At 32.0% G+C, this 16,822-nt stretch overlaps 1 protein-coding gene across 3 annotated transcripts in view; it reads right to left on the reverse strand.

Annotated features, from left to right (window-relative positions):
* Positions 1 to 7,088: 7,088 nt before the first annotated feature.
* The window catches only part of Atpalpha (sodium/potassium-transporting ATPase subunit alpha), a 54,521-nt gene continuing 44,787 nt past the window's right edge, over positions 7,089 to 16,822 (reverse strand). For 2 of the 3 annotated variants that reach the window (XM_074137943.1, XM_074137946.1), the window contains 4 exons: positions 10,255 to 10,429; positions 9,040 to 9,170; positions 8,113 to 8,214; positions 7,089 to 7,800 (listed from right to left, as the gene is read on the reverse strand). In XM_074137943.1, coding sequence (XP_073994044.1) covers positions 7,680 to 7,800; positions 8,113 to 8,214; positions 9,040 to 9,170; positions 10,255 to 10,429 — 529 coding nt within the window. In that variant the 3' untranslated portion in view covers positions 7,089 to 7,679. Of the gene's footprint in view, positions 7,801 to 8,112; positions 8,215 to 9,039; positions 9,171 to 10,254; positions 10,430 to 16,641; positions 16,737 to 16,822 lie in introns of all 3 variants that reach the window. The other variant, XM_074137945.1, reaches the window with a different exon arrangement.

Below are 16,822 nucleotides of genomic sequence, written 5' to 3' on the forward strand. Positions count from 1 at the left end.
CTCCATTTCAATCATTAACTACTTACCATGTGTAGTGCAATTATTTTTAGGCACGCAGTTTACCTTTTTCGTAGATGTTACGAACTTATGTCAGTGAATAAAGTAAAAGAAGAGACAGCTTTCTACAGTTTTTACTCTATGAAGAGCCAAAAGCGAAGTTGGAACTTTGGTGCAACATAAGAAAGAGGAAGAAAAGTAATGTTAAAGAACTAAATGAGATTGTCGTCTCCCACCCTACTCGTAAAGAAGACTGATTCTTGTCATTATGGAGGCGAAAAAGTTCTACTGAAGACTACGGTTCGCCCTCCCATGACGGCCAGTAAAGTAGAGCGCTGTTTCACTTGTCTGCGAAGAATTAATTACATCATATTGGCCAGCAGATTCCACTAAAGCTGAGCACAAATTTTCATAAATAAAATTTATTGTTCCTTTATCAAAAGCAATAGATATTCTGCGCTATCCCAGGCAACCACCTTAACTGGATGTTTGGGGCCATTATCGCATAGTGCGCTTACATCTCTATTTATTTCACAGTCTAAAGTAACTATAACTGGAAAGTGTTCCGATCTGGATTCAATACTGAAAACCTCCAAATCCTTTATTTCTGCTAAATGGTGACCGTCAATTCTGACCTAAAACACTCTGCCCTTGTGGACTAACATAAGTGAATTGAGAAAGCGTATTATGAAGCGCTCTTCCGGGAGGAAATATCTTTCTCTTCCATAGCTAGCCGCATTCCTTTCTACTGTTGTTATCTTTTAATGTTACAAAACGATGAACTTTGATCACCTCACTGACCACACTAAAGTTAACATTTTTAATAAAATTATAAGTTATGTTAATTACTGTAAAACTAATAATCGTAAAAACACAAAAAAATCACAGAATTTTAAACACAATTTAAATAAAAAGTCTGCAAAGTTGCATAAAAAAATTCACGAAAAAACTTTAAAGCGCATACAAAGGCCAAACAACAAATTAGATGTGTTCTCATAGAATGCTCACTAGTCACTCTGTAATGTTTGGAACTTTTTTAAGAAAATTCAATTATTGGAATATGGGATGGTGGGCTGTGTCATTTCTTTATACTGTGCTGTTATATCACCAGTTTATTATTAATAAGGATTCAATATGTTACTAAAATTACCAATTAAAAGAAACTCGTTTGGTCGGAAGTACCGAGAACATTGAATAGATATTTTTATTTTTTTGCGATTTTTTTTAAAATGGTTTTTGGAAGTAATGGAAAATGATTTTCTTACGACTTGTAATACAGATTGTGTACGTGTAATCTATTCCTTTTATTGTAAGCATTTCCCAAGAAACTTTGATTTAGTTATATTCTTAGGGAGAGTTTAAGTTTAGCTCTCCTTTGAAGTGCCGTTTCAGATTTTGTATGTTAAAATTCTTTTACTAACACTTTGTCTAACAGAAATTTCGGATAGGAAGAATTTCAATCTGATACAAGTACTACTTATACAGACTGGTTTTTTAGAGTTTTCTGAAATTTTCTAGGCTATCGCCAACAGGGTTTCAATTCGTCTTGGTTATTTGTATTGCACATGCCAGGTTTCACTAGTTAGGAACTTTTTCAGAAAACATAATTTTAGGGAAACTTTAGTCATCATGCTTCCTGCAATAGTTCTTATAGTTACTATTTACCATTTTTAAGATAACTATCTTTTCTGTAGAAATTTGAAGTTTCAAGAAAACATAATTACTAAATTGTAAAAAGAGAAAAACGAGTGTGTACGCACCACATTCCTAAAGTAGTTAGCCAAACTCTCCTGATTTTCTATAATCTAATCAACTTTGTCTTTTTTAAAATCACACCAATGTAATCCCTCAATAGATTTCGGCTTCTCTCAAAATTATTTCTAAAAATAAGAATTATTTGTGGATTATAACAAAAGAAACTTTTAACCCTCACAGCGATGGTAAGGAAAATCAATAAGTAAACAGCACTATTAATTTTATTTAAACAAATTTGATTTTATTAAAATTTGTTTATTTATTTTTTTAACAAAAAGAGTAGATTATATGTCAGTTTTTCCAAATAATTTTTCACCCTCACCATAATGCCAAAGTTTTTTTAAGATTCCTTGCCTTTTATCATCATACAAAAAAAATAATAATAATAATAAATAAATAAAAAACACAAAAATATACCAGGCTGAATAATATTGCCATTATATCATTGAACTTGACTTTTTTTCTACCATATTAATTTAATTTAATAAAACTAGTTTACTACACTACGTTTGATAAGTTTTAATTTTCCTCATATCAGCAAATATAATGCTTTTATCAAACAGTTTAGTTTTTTTTAACTATTCAACCAGTTCTGTTATAAGCTTATAAAATTACACAAATAAATAAACGAAAAATCAATTTATTTTTATACGTTGCTTTTATAAAATATTCTTAAAAAAAAAATAAAAAAATAACGGTCCTGATTAAGACATGTTCGTCAAAAGATGGAATTATTATTAGTTTGTATAGTTTTAGCAAACCCTAATATTTAAAGAGAAAATTATCTTAATTAGCTATTTTATTTTAGCTACAAATTTTATCATTATAATTCAATGAAACACTATGATCTGTTATGAACAAACTTTTCTTTCAAATTTTGAACTCTATCGAAATTTGCTTCCAGTTTGAACAAATAAAATCCATTTCATCACTTATATTTTAAATTCGATTATACTTCATTCCGAAGACTATCTTGACAAACAAAATTTATAATTGGCATTATGGTTATGGTGTAGTTTTATTTGATAAATCTTATGGAAATAAAAAAACTTGGCAGTTTTACTTTTATGTATTCTCAGAACACTTAAAAAAATCATTTTCCACAAATTTATTGTCAACTACGATATGTGAACTAAGGTGACTTCTTAAAAAAAGAAAAAAAGTATGAAACAAAAGCTTTTTTTGAACAATTTTACATGGGTTTAGAGATGATAGACCTATTTGTTATGTTGCTTTACTGAGAAAACGCCTCATTAAGATCAACTAAAGCGTTTACATCTTTTTTTATTGTACTAGTGCCAATTGAGAGGTACGAAGCTTGAAATCAGAGTGCAATTTGGAGCTGATCGGTTAATAGTATCCTAGGTAGGTCTCTTGGTTTCAAAGATAAGCTGACGGAGGTTTCTCTTGAGCTGATAGGACCAAATTATCATGATTAAAATTTGAAAGGTGACTAATTATTGCTAATAATTTGCCCTAGTTTTTTTGTAGTGACCGTTCGGAAATGGACCAAGCTCAATTCAGAAAAAAAGAAAAGTCAAGGCAGTCCCAAAATCAACGCAACCAACATACATGGGAGGAACCTTTAATGAGACCTGAACCCTACAGTTGCACTTCAAATGCACATGACGCGATTATTTTAAAAAACGATATGATTTCTCCGCCTCCAAGAACAGCTAGATTCTATCTTTCAAACAGTACAGTGAAACCAAAAACTTGAATACTGATTTCATCACAGCCCAATTAGCATCAAAAAGGATTTCGAACCCTTGAAAGATTTGATACAAACATCATAACCTTCTCAAAATACGGTCATTTTTGCAGCATAACGGCCCACCCGGAAATCTTACGTTTTCTAATCCAATACATATTTTAGAAGAAAAATGGACAAAATCACTATAATTAATAAGTTTGAGCTTGAATTTTCACCATGTTAATGATATTTTAAAAGACAAATTTTTTAGCTTTTATTTAAAATAACAATAATATATACACATAAAACCCAGAAACTTTAAACATTCAAAAGAGAAATAAATAAGTAATAATATGGTTAAGTGTAAACACAAACTTTTTTTCTTCTTTATTATCTTTACACATGTGAACACGATTTAACTGAAAATAATTGCCTAAATGAGGATTGTTCAAGAATTTATTCTATTTAAATAATAAAATCTGCTTTTTAAAAATTTATACCTATACATCTAATTAACTATTTTAAAATTTTTGTTATATTTAACGCTAAAATGTATTTAATCAAGAGTTCGAAGCAACATTAACTTTATGTATGTCGTTATATATCTCAGTTATTTATAATTTTTCCTTCCCCATATAATAGTTTGAAAGGTAAACGTGAGAGATCTTTTGAACGATATTGGAAATCTAGAATGAGCAAAACTTCGCATTTTAGATTACGAAATGGATAAATTTTCTCAAAATATTTTAGAGTACATTAAAAGAATAGAATCAATATTGGTAAAGCAGACCCAAAATATTTCGATAAAAAGGAGCCCTAATCTAAATTGAATGAAGGAAGATAGATTAGAAGTAGAAATAGAGCATTAAAAGTGTGTACCAGTTTTTTATGACAATTGTATCCAGTTTACTGCAGCAGAAATTTTGAAAGGACGACCCGTAGAAACTTCGATCTTCAGTCTAATCTTTCTGAGTATCGTATAGTAAAAAAAAACAAAAAACGAGAGGTCCAGGTCGTAAAAATGTTTATTTTTTAAGCTTAGATCAGCAGATATACTCGAGACAACCTATGTTTCTGCAGATAATAAGCGCTAATGACCAACAAAGTTGGTGAAGCTCCGACAAAAAGGCCTTTCCTCTCGTAATGGACAAGTAGTCTTTACAAATCAAAGATGGAGCTGTTACTTGCAAGGGCATCTTCTGTACGAACTTGGAAGCGAGGAAACTAAGAAAAGAAAAGCTGCAAGCAACAACCTACACTCGAAATAAATTTTTGAAGAAGCAGAGGAATCTTGCATCCTCAAAGAAAGATTGGGTTACATAATAACATTCTTCATGCTGTTATTACCACATTAAAAGAATTAAATTCAAACTGGTGGTCAACAACTATTGAAGAATATACCCACTGGAAGAAGGAGAGGTCGCCCACGAAGAAGGTGGATTTAGAGAATAAAAAAAAGGAGGAAAATGTTTCTTCCAAAAATATTTTCGTAGCCACTAAAAGTCTGTCAGCTCACAACAGCTTCATATTCCATAAGGTTCTTCGTACTACAAAACTTCTTAAACCTTCTGAAGGAGCTGAGATGATCTCTTCTTGATTTAAGCCTCAAATAGTCTCAACTATTATGAAACGAACTTGGACTTCCTTTTTATACTCCCAGCACGTGATCCAGGTCTTCTAGTGCCACTTCCTGTCTTTCTGTATCGCTGTACAATCATTAGATCAATTAAACACCTTTAGGGTAGCGCAACATTCTGTCACGGGCAAGTTTCACAAGTGTTGTTCTTTGAGAGCTTTAACAAAGACCATGATGTCCCAGATGTTATCGGGTCAATAAAAAACAGTAGTTGTGCGTCCGCGAGGAACTAGTCAAGCACCCATAATGGCAGAGGACACTTTTGCTCAGTACAGCACTTCAATCCATTATATACTTGGCTCTTGTGTTTCCTCAACACAAGTCTACAGAAGACTTCGCTCACTATGGGTCTTCTAATCCACTATTAACCTGCTTAAAGCAAGTCTGCCATCCGTATTTGCCAGAGGTCCCCTCATGAACAAAAATTGCTTTAATTTAGATAAATTGATAGAAATTTAGAGAAGTGAGAGAAATCTTCATTACACCAGATTTGCTAAAAAACTTCGGACTTAAAAACTCATTTTTTCATAGCTCTAGTGAGGTTTTTTAGAACAGCTCAAAAATCGTTTCCTCTTTTTTTTAACGATAACAAAATAACAAATCTGATTCTTTTTAACCATTATAATTTATAAAACAAATAATCACGCTAATTTGTTTTAAAATCAACTATATTTTAAATAAAAATCACTTACAACAATTTCAATCAATTTCTCATGAATTAATCAATAAATTTAAAAATCATGACATAAGTTTTGAACAAATAAAAAATTTGCGTGATATTATCGCACTACCAAACTATCAAGTGATTTTGGCGCATGAGTGTCTGTCTAAAGGCTTTGGAAAGCTTTTTAATTTATAGCACTTTAAGCCAGCGTCTACGTTATGTCGATGAACGAGTGTTCACGTCAGGGATAAGCTGTAGAAATTAGCCCTCAGGCTCAAAGAAGTCTTTAAAATGCATATAAGTGCCTCTGGTACACAAATTGGACAACTGAGCTGTTTCAGACACTTGCGGAATCTTAATAAATAATGGATTTATGCCCGATAAAGGTTTGCCGGGGAACTTTCCAACATTATTTAAATTCTTTGAATAATTGATGAAAAGGGAAGACATATGCGGGTATTCAATTGCTGAAAACAGCCAATGGGCCTTTAAAAGCAGCACTAACTGTCCAATGAACAACTGACGTTACAAAACATTAATTTTCTTTTGATTTTATGGAAATTATTAATTCTAGTCCAGTTCAGAGACCAAGCTGGAATGTGTACCATGGTTTGACCTCGTTTAGTCGGATACAAATTAATAACGCCCACATAAACCTCCGACAAAAAAAACATTTATTTCCTTCTAATGGACCCAGAGAATCCATGTTTTTGTTGACCCTAAAGGCTTTTTTCAACCCAAATTTTAGAGAAAATACTTAGAATAATTGCAACCAAGCGGGGAATTATTAAATACCCACTATCTTATCCCACTTAACTTAAATATAAGCTTTTTATTTTTTTATTAGTCGCCACTCTATTAAACTCACAAGATTTATTCGGTAGTGTCAGATTCCCTTTGTTAATGTTAGCTTTTTCGCTTGGATCTGAGTAATGTTATGTGGGCTTCTTTAAGGGCAAACTCTGTGCTAAAATTGCAAGGCTATCTGGAAGAATAAAGTAAATAAATAAATAAATAAAAAAGTATTTTAATAGGTGAATTTCTAAGGCATCGATGGCCTGTAAATTATTGCGATTAGGAGCTCATATTCAAAATTTTAAACTAGCCCACAATAAACCCCGCAAAAAGACTCGATACCCTCCGTGAGCAGAATTTGAAACCTTTCTGAGTGTCCTAATTTTGTCCAGCTAAGCTTTTCAAAGGGAACAAATTAAATAAAAATGTCTAGTTTAACGGCATGACAGTCTGGAGAAGTAAAAAAACAAAACACAAAGCAAATTTGAAATTTAAAAGAAATTTCAATTAAATAACTTTTTTTTAATAAAAAAAAAAGATCTCCCACATTATTGTGTATCGGGCTTTATTTACTTATTTCTTTTGATTTAATTACTTTTCAATAATTTAATTTCATTAATAAACTACAATTTAAATTTCTTTTTTCACAACTTTTACTTATTTATATCATCAACTAGTTTGCCACTAAAAATAACAATTATGTGAAACCATGCGCACTACATTTTTTAAATTTTCATATACAACTATTTATTTTTTTAAGTCCACATTTTTTTGCACCCCTAAGTCTAAAAACAAAAAAAATAAATAAATAAAATAAACATTATAATAATACACAGGTATGAAAAACATTCTGCTATTTTAGGTCTTTTTTCAAAACTAATATTTAACTTTGAACCACATAACTATTTTTTTTTTTAATCACTAAATAACTGGGGCATCTTTTTTTAATTTATTAAACACTATTTTTTAATACAATTTAACTGCTTTACATTTTTTTTATTTGGCTTGAATTGTGCGAGCGCTTCTAATAACAAAAAATAAAAAAAAAAATTAAAAATTAAAATAAGAACATTTTATTTATTTATTCTTCTTTTTTTTATGTAAATTTATTATTTTATGTTTTTGTTGTCTAAAAAAAATTAATAGTAAGTTTCTTGTTCAAGCCAGCCACCTGGGTTACGTCTTAGGTAAAATCTACGCACTTCATCGTACACAAAGATGGAAATACAGAATGGTATTGCTGGCAACCACCATACGAATCTGTGAACAGTAAAAACATTAAATTAAAAATCTGGCTTGAACATCTAAAAAAAATAATAAAAAAATTTAAATTTAATTTAGAGTTTAATGGCTTTGAACGTCTTTTACAACCTCCATATTTACAGTTCATCAATCAAGATTTACGTTCATCCAACTTCTATTTATTTCACAGTTTCTTCGAAAATTTAATAAACTAATCAAAGTTGAGCAAGTTTTTTTTAAGAAGCATCAGTTTGGAACAAAACAGCTGGAAAATTTGTGACTTACAATAGCGTCTTTATTTGTTTGCAAATTCCCTTTGTAAGTACTTACTTTAGTGGATACATCCTCAAACCTTTGTCCATGCCTGGAGTATAAGATAGGAATGCGGCAAGTGCAGTTTCAAATACTAATCCAAAATTAAGTGCCCAATTTCTGAAATTGAATTAAAAAAAAAGGTTAAATTTACGCAGCAATTTATTAAATTTTATGTGTTGACGTTCGGTCAAATAAAATTACAAATTATATGTTAAATGCCAATATTTCGACAAACAGGTTAGTCTTTTGCGTGGCCTAAAACCAGTATGCTTTTTACTTTTATTACGTTTATGCAATCGAAAAAATATAAGAACAATACCCTTAAAAAATGCCTCAACAGTTTCATCACAAAAATATTACAAAATAGAATTTTATTTAGAATGTACTCTGTTGTTTATGATTTCTCTGCTGTTTATAAAACATGTAGTTTACAAACTTCAACTTATAAGCTTCTATTTAAACGGAATAACAGAAATGAATTATGTATTTCATTTAAAATAATTTTTATTCAATTTTAATTCATCATGACTGATAAAGTAAGAAAAAATTCTGGCGGCAATTGACTTTAGAAAATTTGCATTGACAAGAACTCTACTAAGATCGATAAATTATCCGCAACCACTTATTCAGAGATTTTGGCATCCCTTCGGGTATCCCATTTAAAAAAAAAAAAAATAAAAAAAAACATATTGGTTAATGTTGGCAATAAAACATATTTCTTAAAACTAAAACAAAAATAATATAACTCAATCAAGATTGAGATCTAGAGATAACTGAATGAATCAGTTTCTGTTTCAAATTATGGACATTTTCCTGGCTTCTGGAACCTTAGTCTAAGCCTACCTATCTTCATGCCTCGAATAAAACACATGACAAGCACAATCTCAGTCAAGTACATGACTAAATCACAACTTTTATTTTTCCTTAACGAGATTTACTCACCTCATGCCTTGGTGTAGGATAGAGTTACGCCTGGTCTTACAAATGATCAAGTCAGCCCACTGCACCACAACGATGGACACGAAGAAAGCTGTGTGGCAGGTATATTCCAATGCTTTGCGGTCCCGATACGTCTGCAAATTTGAGAATTATAAACTTTCTTTCATATTATAAACATGAACTACAAATAACAGAATTTCTATTTTGAATAAACATTCAACCACTGCATTTTACAAGTCATTTGATTACTCTTACCCTACTCAGTCACAATAAAGTAGGCACAATTATGAACTTTCCTTTAACATTAAATCATGCAGATTTTATACTTTGATTTTTAGTATGGAAATACATACTAAAGGCGTGCAGATACGAAAAGTGGTTTTAATGCACAGATTTGGGTGCGTGTTTGTGGTCAACATAATAACTAAAAAATTAATGCGCAGAACGTTCAAATTCGAGCCATTAAATCATGCCTCTGAAGCGTCGGGTGTCCAGCTCTCAACCCAGTTCATCCCTATTTACAGATCGTCCATCTCATCCATTTTCCATCCATCACATACCGCCCATTTTCTTTAGATTGGCCTTTTTTAACAACTTTTTTCACATCATCCCTCCAAAGAAAGTATTGGTCTACTTCACCACACTAATTAACCTACTTAGCTCCTTCCGGTTAAGGTAGAGAAACATGTTCCGGTTTACGATCATAAGCACCTTTTGACGTGACCGCCCATCTTAATGTATTTCTTCTCATTGCATCTGCATTATCTTACCTGCACTTTATGCTGTTCAGCAGCATATCTTCTCTAACGACTTGCCGATACACCTATATCTTGACGTTACTAATTAATTGCAACCTATGTCCACAAACAGTACAATGTCATCTTCGAAAACTAAGGACAAGACATCAACTGGATGCATTTTCCAATTAGTAATATCTGTGTACTGTGTCATTAGCTATAAAACTTGAAGCCGCTGTGATCACAAAATTTAATTTTTTTTTTGTAACAGCCCTTGTCATACCTAAAATATTAGGATTTCAGGCACATGAAAAATCGTTTGAATCAGATCATTCGACTTTTCACTACCTCCAATTCCTCCTATATGGCTCGCATAGAATCTACGCAGCTTAGAATTAACTTGATGTGCAGTATCTTTTGAACTGATTTCAGAAGCATGCTTAAAGTTATACTTCCATAAAAAATATTAATTGATACACACCCATTCTTGGCCATAGGAATCAGTCAAATCGTTTACAGCTTTTGAATCCCACTGTTTTCTAATGCCAAAGAGTTTCATCGGCAGGAAACCATTTTCAGCCATAATTACAAAATATACAAAAAATCCGGCCGCAGCTTGGATCATACCAATCTGTCCGTATGCCATGGATATCAACCTGTAACAGAAGTGATTTATTATTGAAAAAATTATTTATCTATTTGATCTATAACACTTAAATTCTAATAATTTTTTTTTTCTGGATACCTAAAATTCATTATAAGTTAAAAGATAAATTGAAAACTAAAAAAGTGGGCAAGGAAGAGTAATTCGCAAAATTTGCCATATCTCGATTACTAAAAATAAACTTTTGATTCACAATACTGCAGCTGACTAAGAGCTTTGCAGCTAGTTGACACCACATTCGCAGAATGATGTCGATAATAAACTAAAAATAGTAACCTAAAACAAGAAAGAGAAAATTCGAAACTTTGAGCCAAGGGAAACCAATGTTTTGAAAGAGTTTTTGAGTTTAAATACCTGGGCTTTGTAAAGAATAACACAGAGGTCAATAAAATATATCTAACACTTTGGCGGCTGGAATTAGAAACTGCGGCATTTCAGTCGTCAAAAAGCAAAAACCTGTCTAAGAAAGCAAAAATTGACATAAAAACCAATGATTAGATCGGTTGAATTTTATAGTACAGAGATTTGTACTTTGAGTAGCTAATGAACTCAAATGTTGGAACTGCAAGAGAAGAAGGTTTTGTCTGCTATCTGCAGACCGATTGTGGAGAATGATGTTCGGGAAAAGGAATAATAGAGAATTTAAAGAACTTGAAGAAATTAAAAAAGAGTTGGCATTTTCAAGGTTGCCCTGCATGGCCATCTCTATCAAATGAGGAGAGTCAAGCATTCCATGACTGAAATGTGAGGGGCTTCCTGAAAATAAATGACACCAAAATAAGGCCAAAACCCACGTGGGCGCATGACGTACAAGAAGACCTGCGTTTGTTCGGCATTATACGATAGAAAAGGAAGACATCAAGATTCGTGGTCGCTGAGAAGATCAAAGTTCTATCAAACCATGTCATGACGTAAGAAAAAAGAAACTTACCCGAATCCACCCAGACTTTCTTATTTTCTAAAATTCTGAACTGTGCTTTATTTTATTAAATTCTTCAACACTTACACTTTTCAAGTAAGTTTGAAAAATACAATTTCATTCAGAAAAATAGATGAGTAATATTTGAATGACGTATCTGAATTTAAAAACTTATTGTATACATAACGAAAATCTTGCTGACACAAAGTTGTCAGCTCTTCTATAGTCTTAAATAAATTTAATATAAAACTTGACAGGCAAACAAAACAAATCTTCTAAGCTCATTTACAAAAGTAGCTTTTTTTCCCTTCAAATTAACTTGTTACAATCGAAATTGTCACGAATTTGGTTGTGCCCTATAACTATACCCTATATGGCAGCGTTTGCCTAACATGTTTTTCTAAGTGGTGTACTCCTATTCCTCACACATTTTAATAATGGACATTCTCAGAAAAGCTTTTCGAAAGTCAGACACTCCTATGCTTACCATACAAAAAACACTCACAATATTGCTACAACAAAGGTTGATTTTATACCAGTCAAACTTGTCTTTGGGCTTCACGCTATTTCATCCATCTTCCCGGAGTGATTTCGGAGTTGATCTAGGTATGTGCTTAAAAGGATTTTGATCACACAATCATCCTAACTGAGTCCCAGTCTTTAACTATAAAAATACTTAATGAACCAAACCTAATTCCTGATGTACAGACTGGTTTAAAATCAACCGTCAAATTTTAATTTTAATTAGAACTCATAAGTTTAAGAATAAGTTTCGGAAACTTGTACTCACACAAAACTAATAAGGGAATTATTTTGTAACGCAAAAAAAAGATACTTACCACAAATTCTGGTTGTAAAATATTTAGCCCCAGGATTTTTAATAAAAAAAAAAAGGAACATGCTTGAAATATAGAACTTTGAAATTAAAAAATAAAAATGAAATATACAGGCCCAGAACTTTCGGAATAAAGAAGATCGTTGAACTTCAACTAAAACAAAGAAACCTCCTCTGTAGTAGAGTTGCACATTCAGCTCACATATTTTCTTCAAATTCGAAATTATAGAAATGCTTTAATATCCTTTAATATCATACAGGAGGTACTTAAGGTTACAGGCCCCTTATGTATTATGTAAACAATGGATTTGCATATTGTACTGACAAGAGGTACTTTGAGGTACACTTGGGCTGGAGATGTTAATATAATAAAGGTGGTAGATCTACGCACAGAGACAATTGTTACTTCAGGGGGAGCCTAAGATTGTAGTTCTTATTAATATTATTTATTTTGAAGATGTGAGGAGGCCAAGGTCTTATTAGTTGGTTTGTAGCGCCTTAGTTGAAGAAGATTATAGATCTCCACACTACACTGACTGTTGCACTTTAGACCTGATACGTAACACTGCAGTTCCTCTTAATGTATATGTAGATTTGTACAATGTACTGATCTAGTGGTTTTAGAGGCAAGCTAAAAATTGCATTCCTCCTTAATATTATAGGTGGTAGGATAGTACACATGTACTGATTTGGGGCATTTTAGGAGCATGCTGATGTATCCTAAGAACTCCCCCTATAAGTCGTAATTGGTCTCAAATGTTTGTATTCCTACAAGATATCCTGAGATGCTCACTCCTTATCAGGTCCTTGTTCGATCAGTACAGAAAAACATAGCGCCACTGTGTCCTGAGTAAACATTAGAGGTTAATAAAGCAGATATAATTAAAAGAAATCACAAACTTTCCAATATTATTTCTAAGGAAAATTTATTAGCAAGGGAAATTAAAATAAACAAAACTTGAAATCAGGCAAATAAACTCTTGAATATCATTCTTTAAAGACAGGAGACACAATAAATTAAACAGTTTATTCATAATGTCATCGGAGTTGCAAAATATCTGGTATGAACAGTCACAGAAATTTCTCTTACTGATATGTAGAGCTCTAATTTATGAATGTTCGTATTTGAAGAACAAAATTGGTATTTATATTAAACAGGATTACCACAATAAAACTGTATTTATGTGAGAGAAATGTGACATGACAACTTTTCTCGGACCCTTTTCAAATGAGAAAAGTGAGAAATAAAATCCGTGTGAAAGTTATGCCCTACTGCGGTTATAATCAAGTGGCTGTAATGGAGAATGTATGTCTAAACAAATTTTGAATTTGCTTTGAAATCTGGTTTGTTGGGTAAAGGCCTTGGATACACTTCTCTTTCTTTATAAGTGCAGAAACCGCCATTGCATTATAATCTCTCTAGAATCATATTCTTCGTACCTCCGTATTTTATTAGCGACTTATGAGGGCACATCCGTGCCGAAACGTTTGCCGATATTATACACGACGGACTTTTAAGAGCTACACTCAACAAACCAGATATCAGAACATAAAAAGAAGAGAAAAAGATAAAATCCAAAAAGTGGGCCAGACACGTAACAACTACGAAAAACTATAGTTTTTTCCTATTTAGAAATTATTTACGCTTTTCTTTTATCAAAAGATCAAAAATCGTTTACAATTTAAGCCTTCTTTGGTTTGATTCCGAATTTTGCAAACAAGTAGACAAGAAAAGTTTGTTTTAAAAACGATAGATAATTTATTGTGTTTACACTCTGTGGAGAGTACGTTTTAAATTCAAATATTTTCTACAATTAAGGGGCTACAATTCATCGGTTCTCCATTCTACTTGTGAGTAATAACAACCAATTTTGTAACTTTTATTAAATTTTCTTAATGTGAGAAATTTTTTCTTACACTTATTAAAATAATTAATGAACAATTAATTTTAAATAGTCGGATATACCTCACGATGCGTCTAACATTGTGGTTTTTTGATATACGATTGCATGGGATGAAATATCAAAAACAATAATAATTCATAGGACGCCAAAACTCCTTAGGCAGGCTGCTATATCAAAATGTGTATTTGCGGTCAAAATTCAAAAATTGAAATCAGGAATGAAAAACTCTGCGTTGCTGCTTCGTACATTATTCTTAGCACAACGCTTGACCGAAACTCCGAAGAGATCATTATGAAACACTGTGTAATCAGACCACAATTTTAGCAAACATTAGAATAAAGTATATCAAATAGAACGAGATAGTAAGGTTACAGAACAAGGAAAGTTTGTTTTATTCAAGCCAAAATGCAAAATGACAAATGCAAGACAAAGAACAGTTCCAAAAAATTAAACACAAGACTCTTTTTTCTTTTTGAAAATTGTTAAAAGTTAAAAATTAAATAAAAACAAAATACAAATAAATAGTGACCACAGAATTACTGGATTCAGACATCTGTTTTAGATATTACAGTGCATGGAAGCGGAAAAAAATTGTAGGAGAAAAAGTTACACTATAAAGTTAAAAAGAACTCTTAATAAATATCAGTAACGCAACAAAACAAAAATTTTAGTGTATAATCAGATAAAATATAATACAAAAATATTATGCTCTTCCAATGTTGTAAGAAATCTGCATTTCATAAACTCACGACTTTCTTTTACTGTAAGTTTTTTGCCAAATCGTTGCAAACCTAAAGATAAATGTTCAGTAAACATAAAACTCCAGAGTAAGAGATCATGATCAAAACCTAAGTATCAGCTGCAGTCGGGATACCTATACGGAATACCAATTTTGCCCTTCCTTGAATTTTAAATTTTGGAGATATTTTGTTCGTAACACGTAGACCGTACTCTAATAAAAATATTTTACAAATTAATTACTATGTTTCAAGATATATTATGAGAATTTACGCGACTTCTGAAAAAACAAACAAATCAACGCACAGCTGCTGAACCTATACAGTGCACTGATGAAATCGAAGAAAAATATAACCTAGATTCCCCACCTACCGTATCCAAAATTTAATAGTGGTGATAGTGATAGAAAGGAGCAGGGCGGCGATTGTATGAAAATGAGGCTTTATGGGAAACTGTCGAATTAAATCCAACCGCATTGCTGCAGAACTGGCAGTGAGTGAGTAGAACCATCTTTATAGGGCCATTATCATACCACGGGAACGGTAAAGGTAATATGAGATAAAGGATGATATGATGATGATGATGCATGAACTTACACTTCAACAGCCGTTAGGATAAATATTTCACGTAAATTTATCAACTAATTTTAAAAATCCTTTTGACATGTAATTCTGCCAAAGTATAATTACAAGTAATACTAAGTGACACGCCAAAATGCTGAGTCACGTAAAAAAATGGTTGGTTCAGGGTCAAATGTCACTTTTGGTAAATGCAAGAAAGCAATTAAAAATAAATTGTTGTGCTTTTCTACAAAATACTTAAAAAGTAATCAATGAAGAAATCCCATGGATTAACTATTACTATGGATTAACTGCGACTAATTTCCACAGAACTTACTCAAATTGAAGGACTTGATGGACATTGAATTTCTTTCACACCCACCCTTAAATTCAATACCATTTCTTTCTGGGACCATGGAATAATATTTTTACCGAGGAAATTCTAGAACTTCACTGAAGTTGAAAATGAAATTCAAAGGTTTTTTTGTTTATTCCAAATGTAAGGAATGGTATGAGCGTTAAATCTAATAACTGAAAAAAAAACAAGCTTCCAGCTGACATTCAAAACGTGCGTACGTCCAAAAAAAATAATTTTAAACCATTTCAAGAAAGGCGGGGAAAAAAGAAAAAGTAAAGCCACACTTTAAGCTAATGGATTTTGTCCTCTTCGTGAAGGATGCCAACGATGATCTCAAAACGGAATACCTAATTTGGGTTTCTTGCATTTACAGCCCTCCTCGCAGTACTTGAACTTAAAATCAATAAAAAGGAATTGAGAAAACGTTAAATATTTTTCAGTAAAAAAACAGAGCAAAAGGAAGAGCAGAATATAAATTATATTTTTTTTAATAAAGCCAAAGAATTTTTTTTTTTTAAAGCAAAAAGCATAGAGGATTAAGAAAGTTAAAAAAAATATAAAAATGTACTTTTGATGGCTTTAAGGCGCGTAAACATGTTTAGTAATAGCGCCCGGAGCCTTCTTCAGAGCACTGTTCTTCAAAAAGTTATTCTTTGATTTTGATATACAATACTCATCATCAGTGAGCTGTAGAGGCTCCTAGGAAGAGAGAGAGAGAGAGAGAGAGAGAGAGAGAGAGAGAGAAATCCAAGTAGGTAGGACAGCATGGATTCGAACCCAGTATCTCTCTAGGCTGGGCCAAATCCAGCGTACTACCACTCGAGATAATTCCTTCATCCCAATCCTTACAAGATTTTTTTAGGGTTTGCCAAAATTTTAAAACTACCCACCTGCGATTCACCAAATTATCCCTGTAAGGATCTCTCGGTTGACGTTTCATTATATCCGATTCTGGTGCCTCGTACGCCAAAGAGATAGCAGGCATCTTTTGATGTAGCATTTTGCACACACACAATACAAGGTTAGTGTAATTTTTTGTCATTATCATTTTTTTTTTTAAACAAGTCGCGT

This window comes from Rhodnius prolixus, unplaced genomic scaffold (assembly GCF_049639745.1).
Source record: "Rhodnius prolixus isolate KJV_2025 unplaced genomic scaffold, Rpr scaffold_11, whole genome shotgun sequence".
NCBI lineage: Eukaryota > Metazoa > Arthropoda > Insecta > Hemiptera > Reduviidae > Rhodnius > Rhodnius prolixus.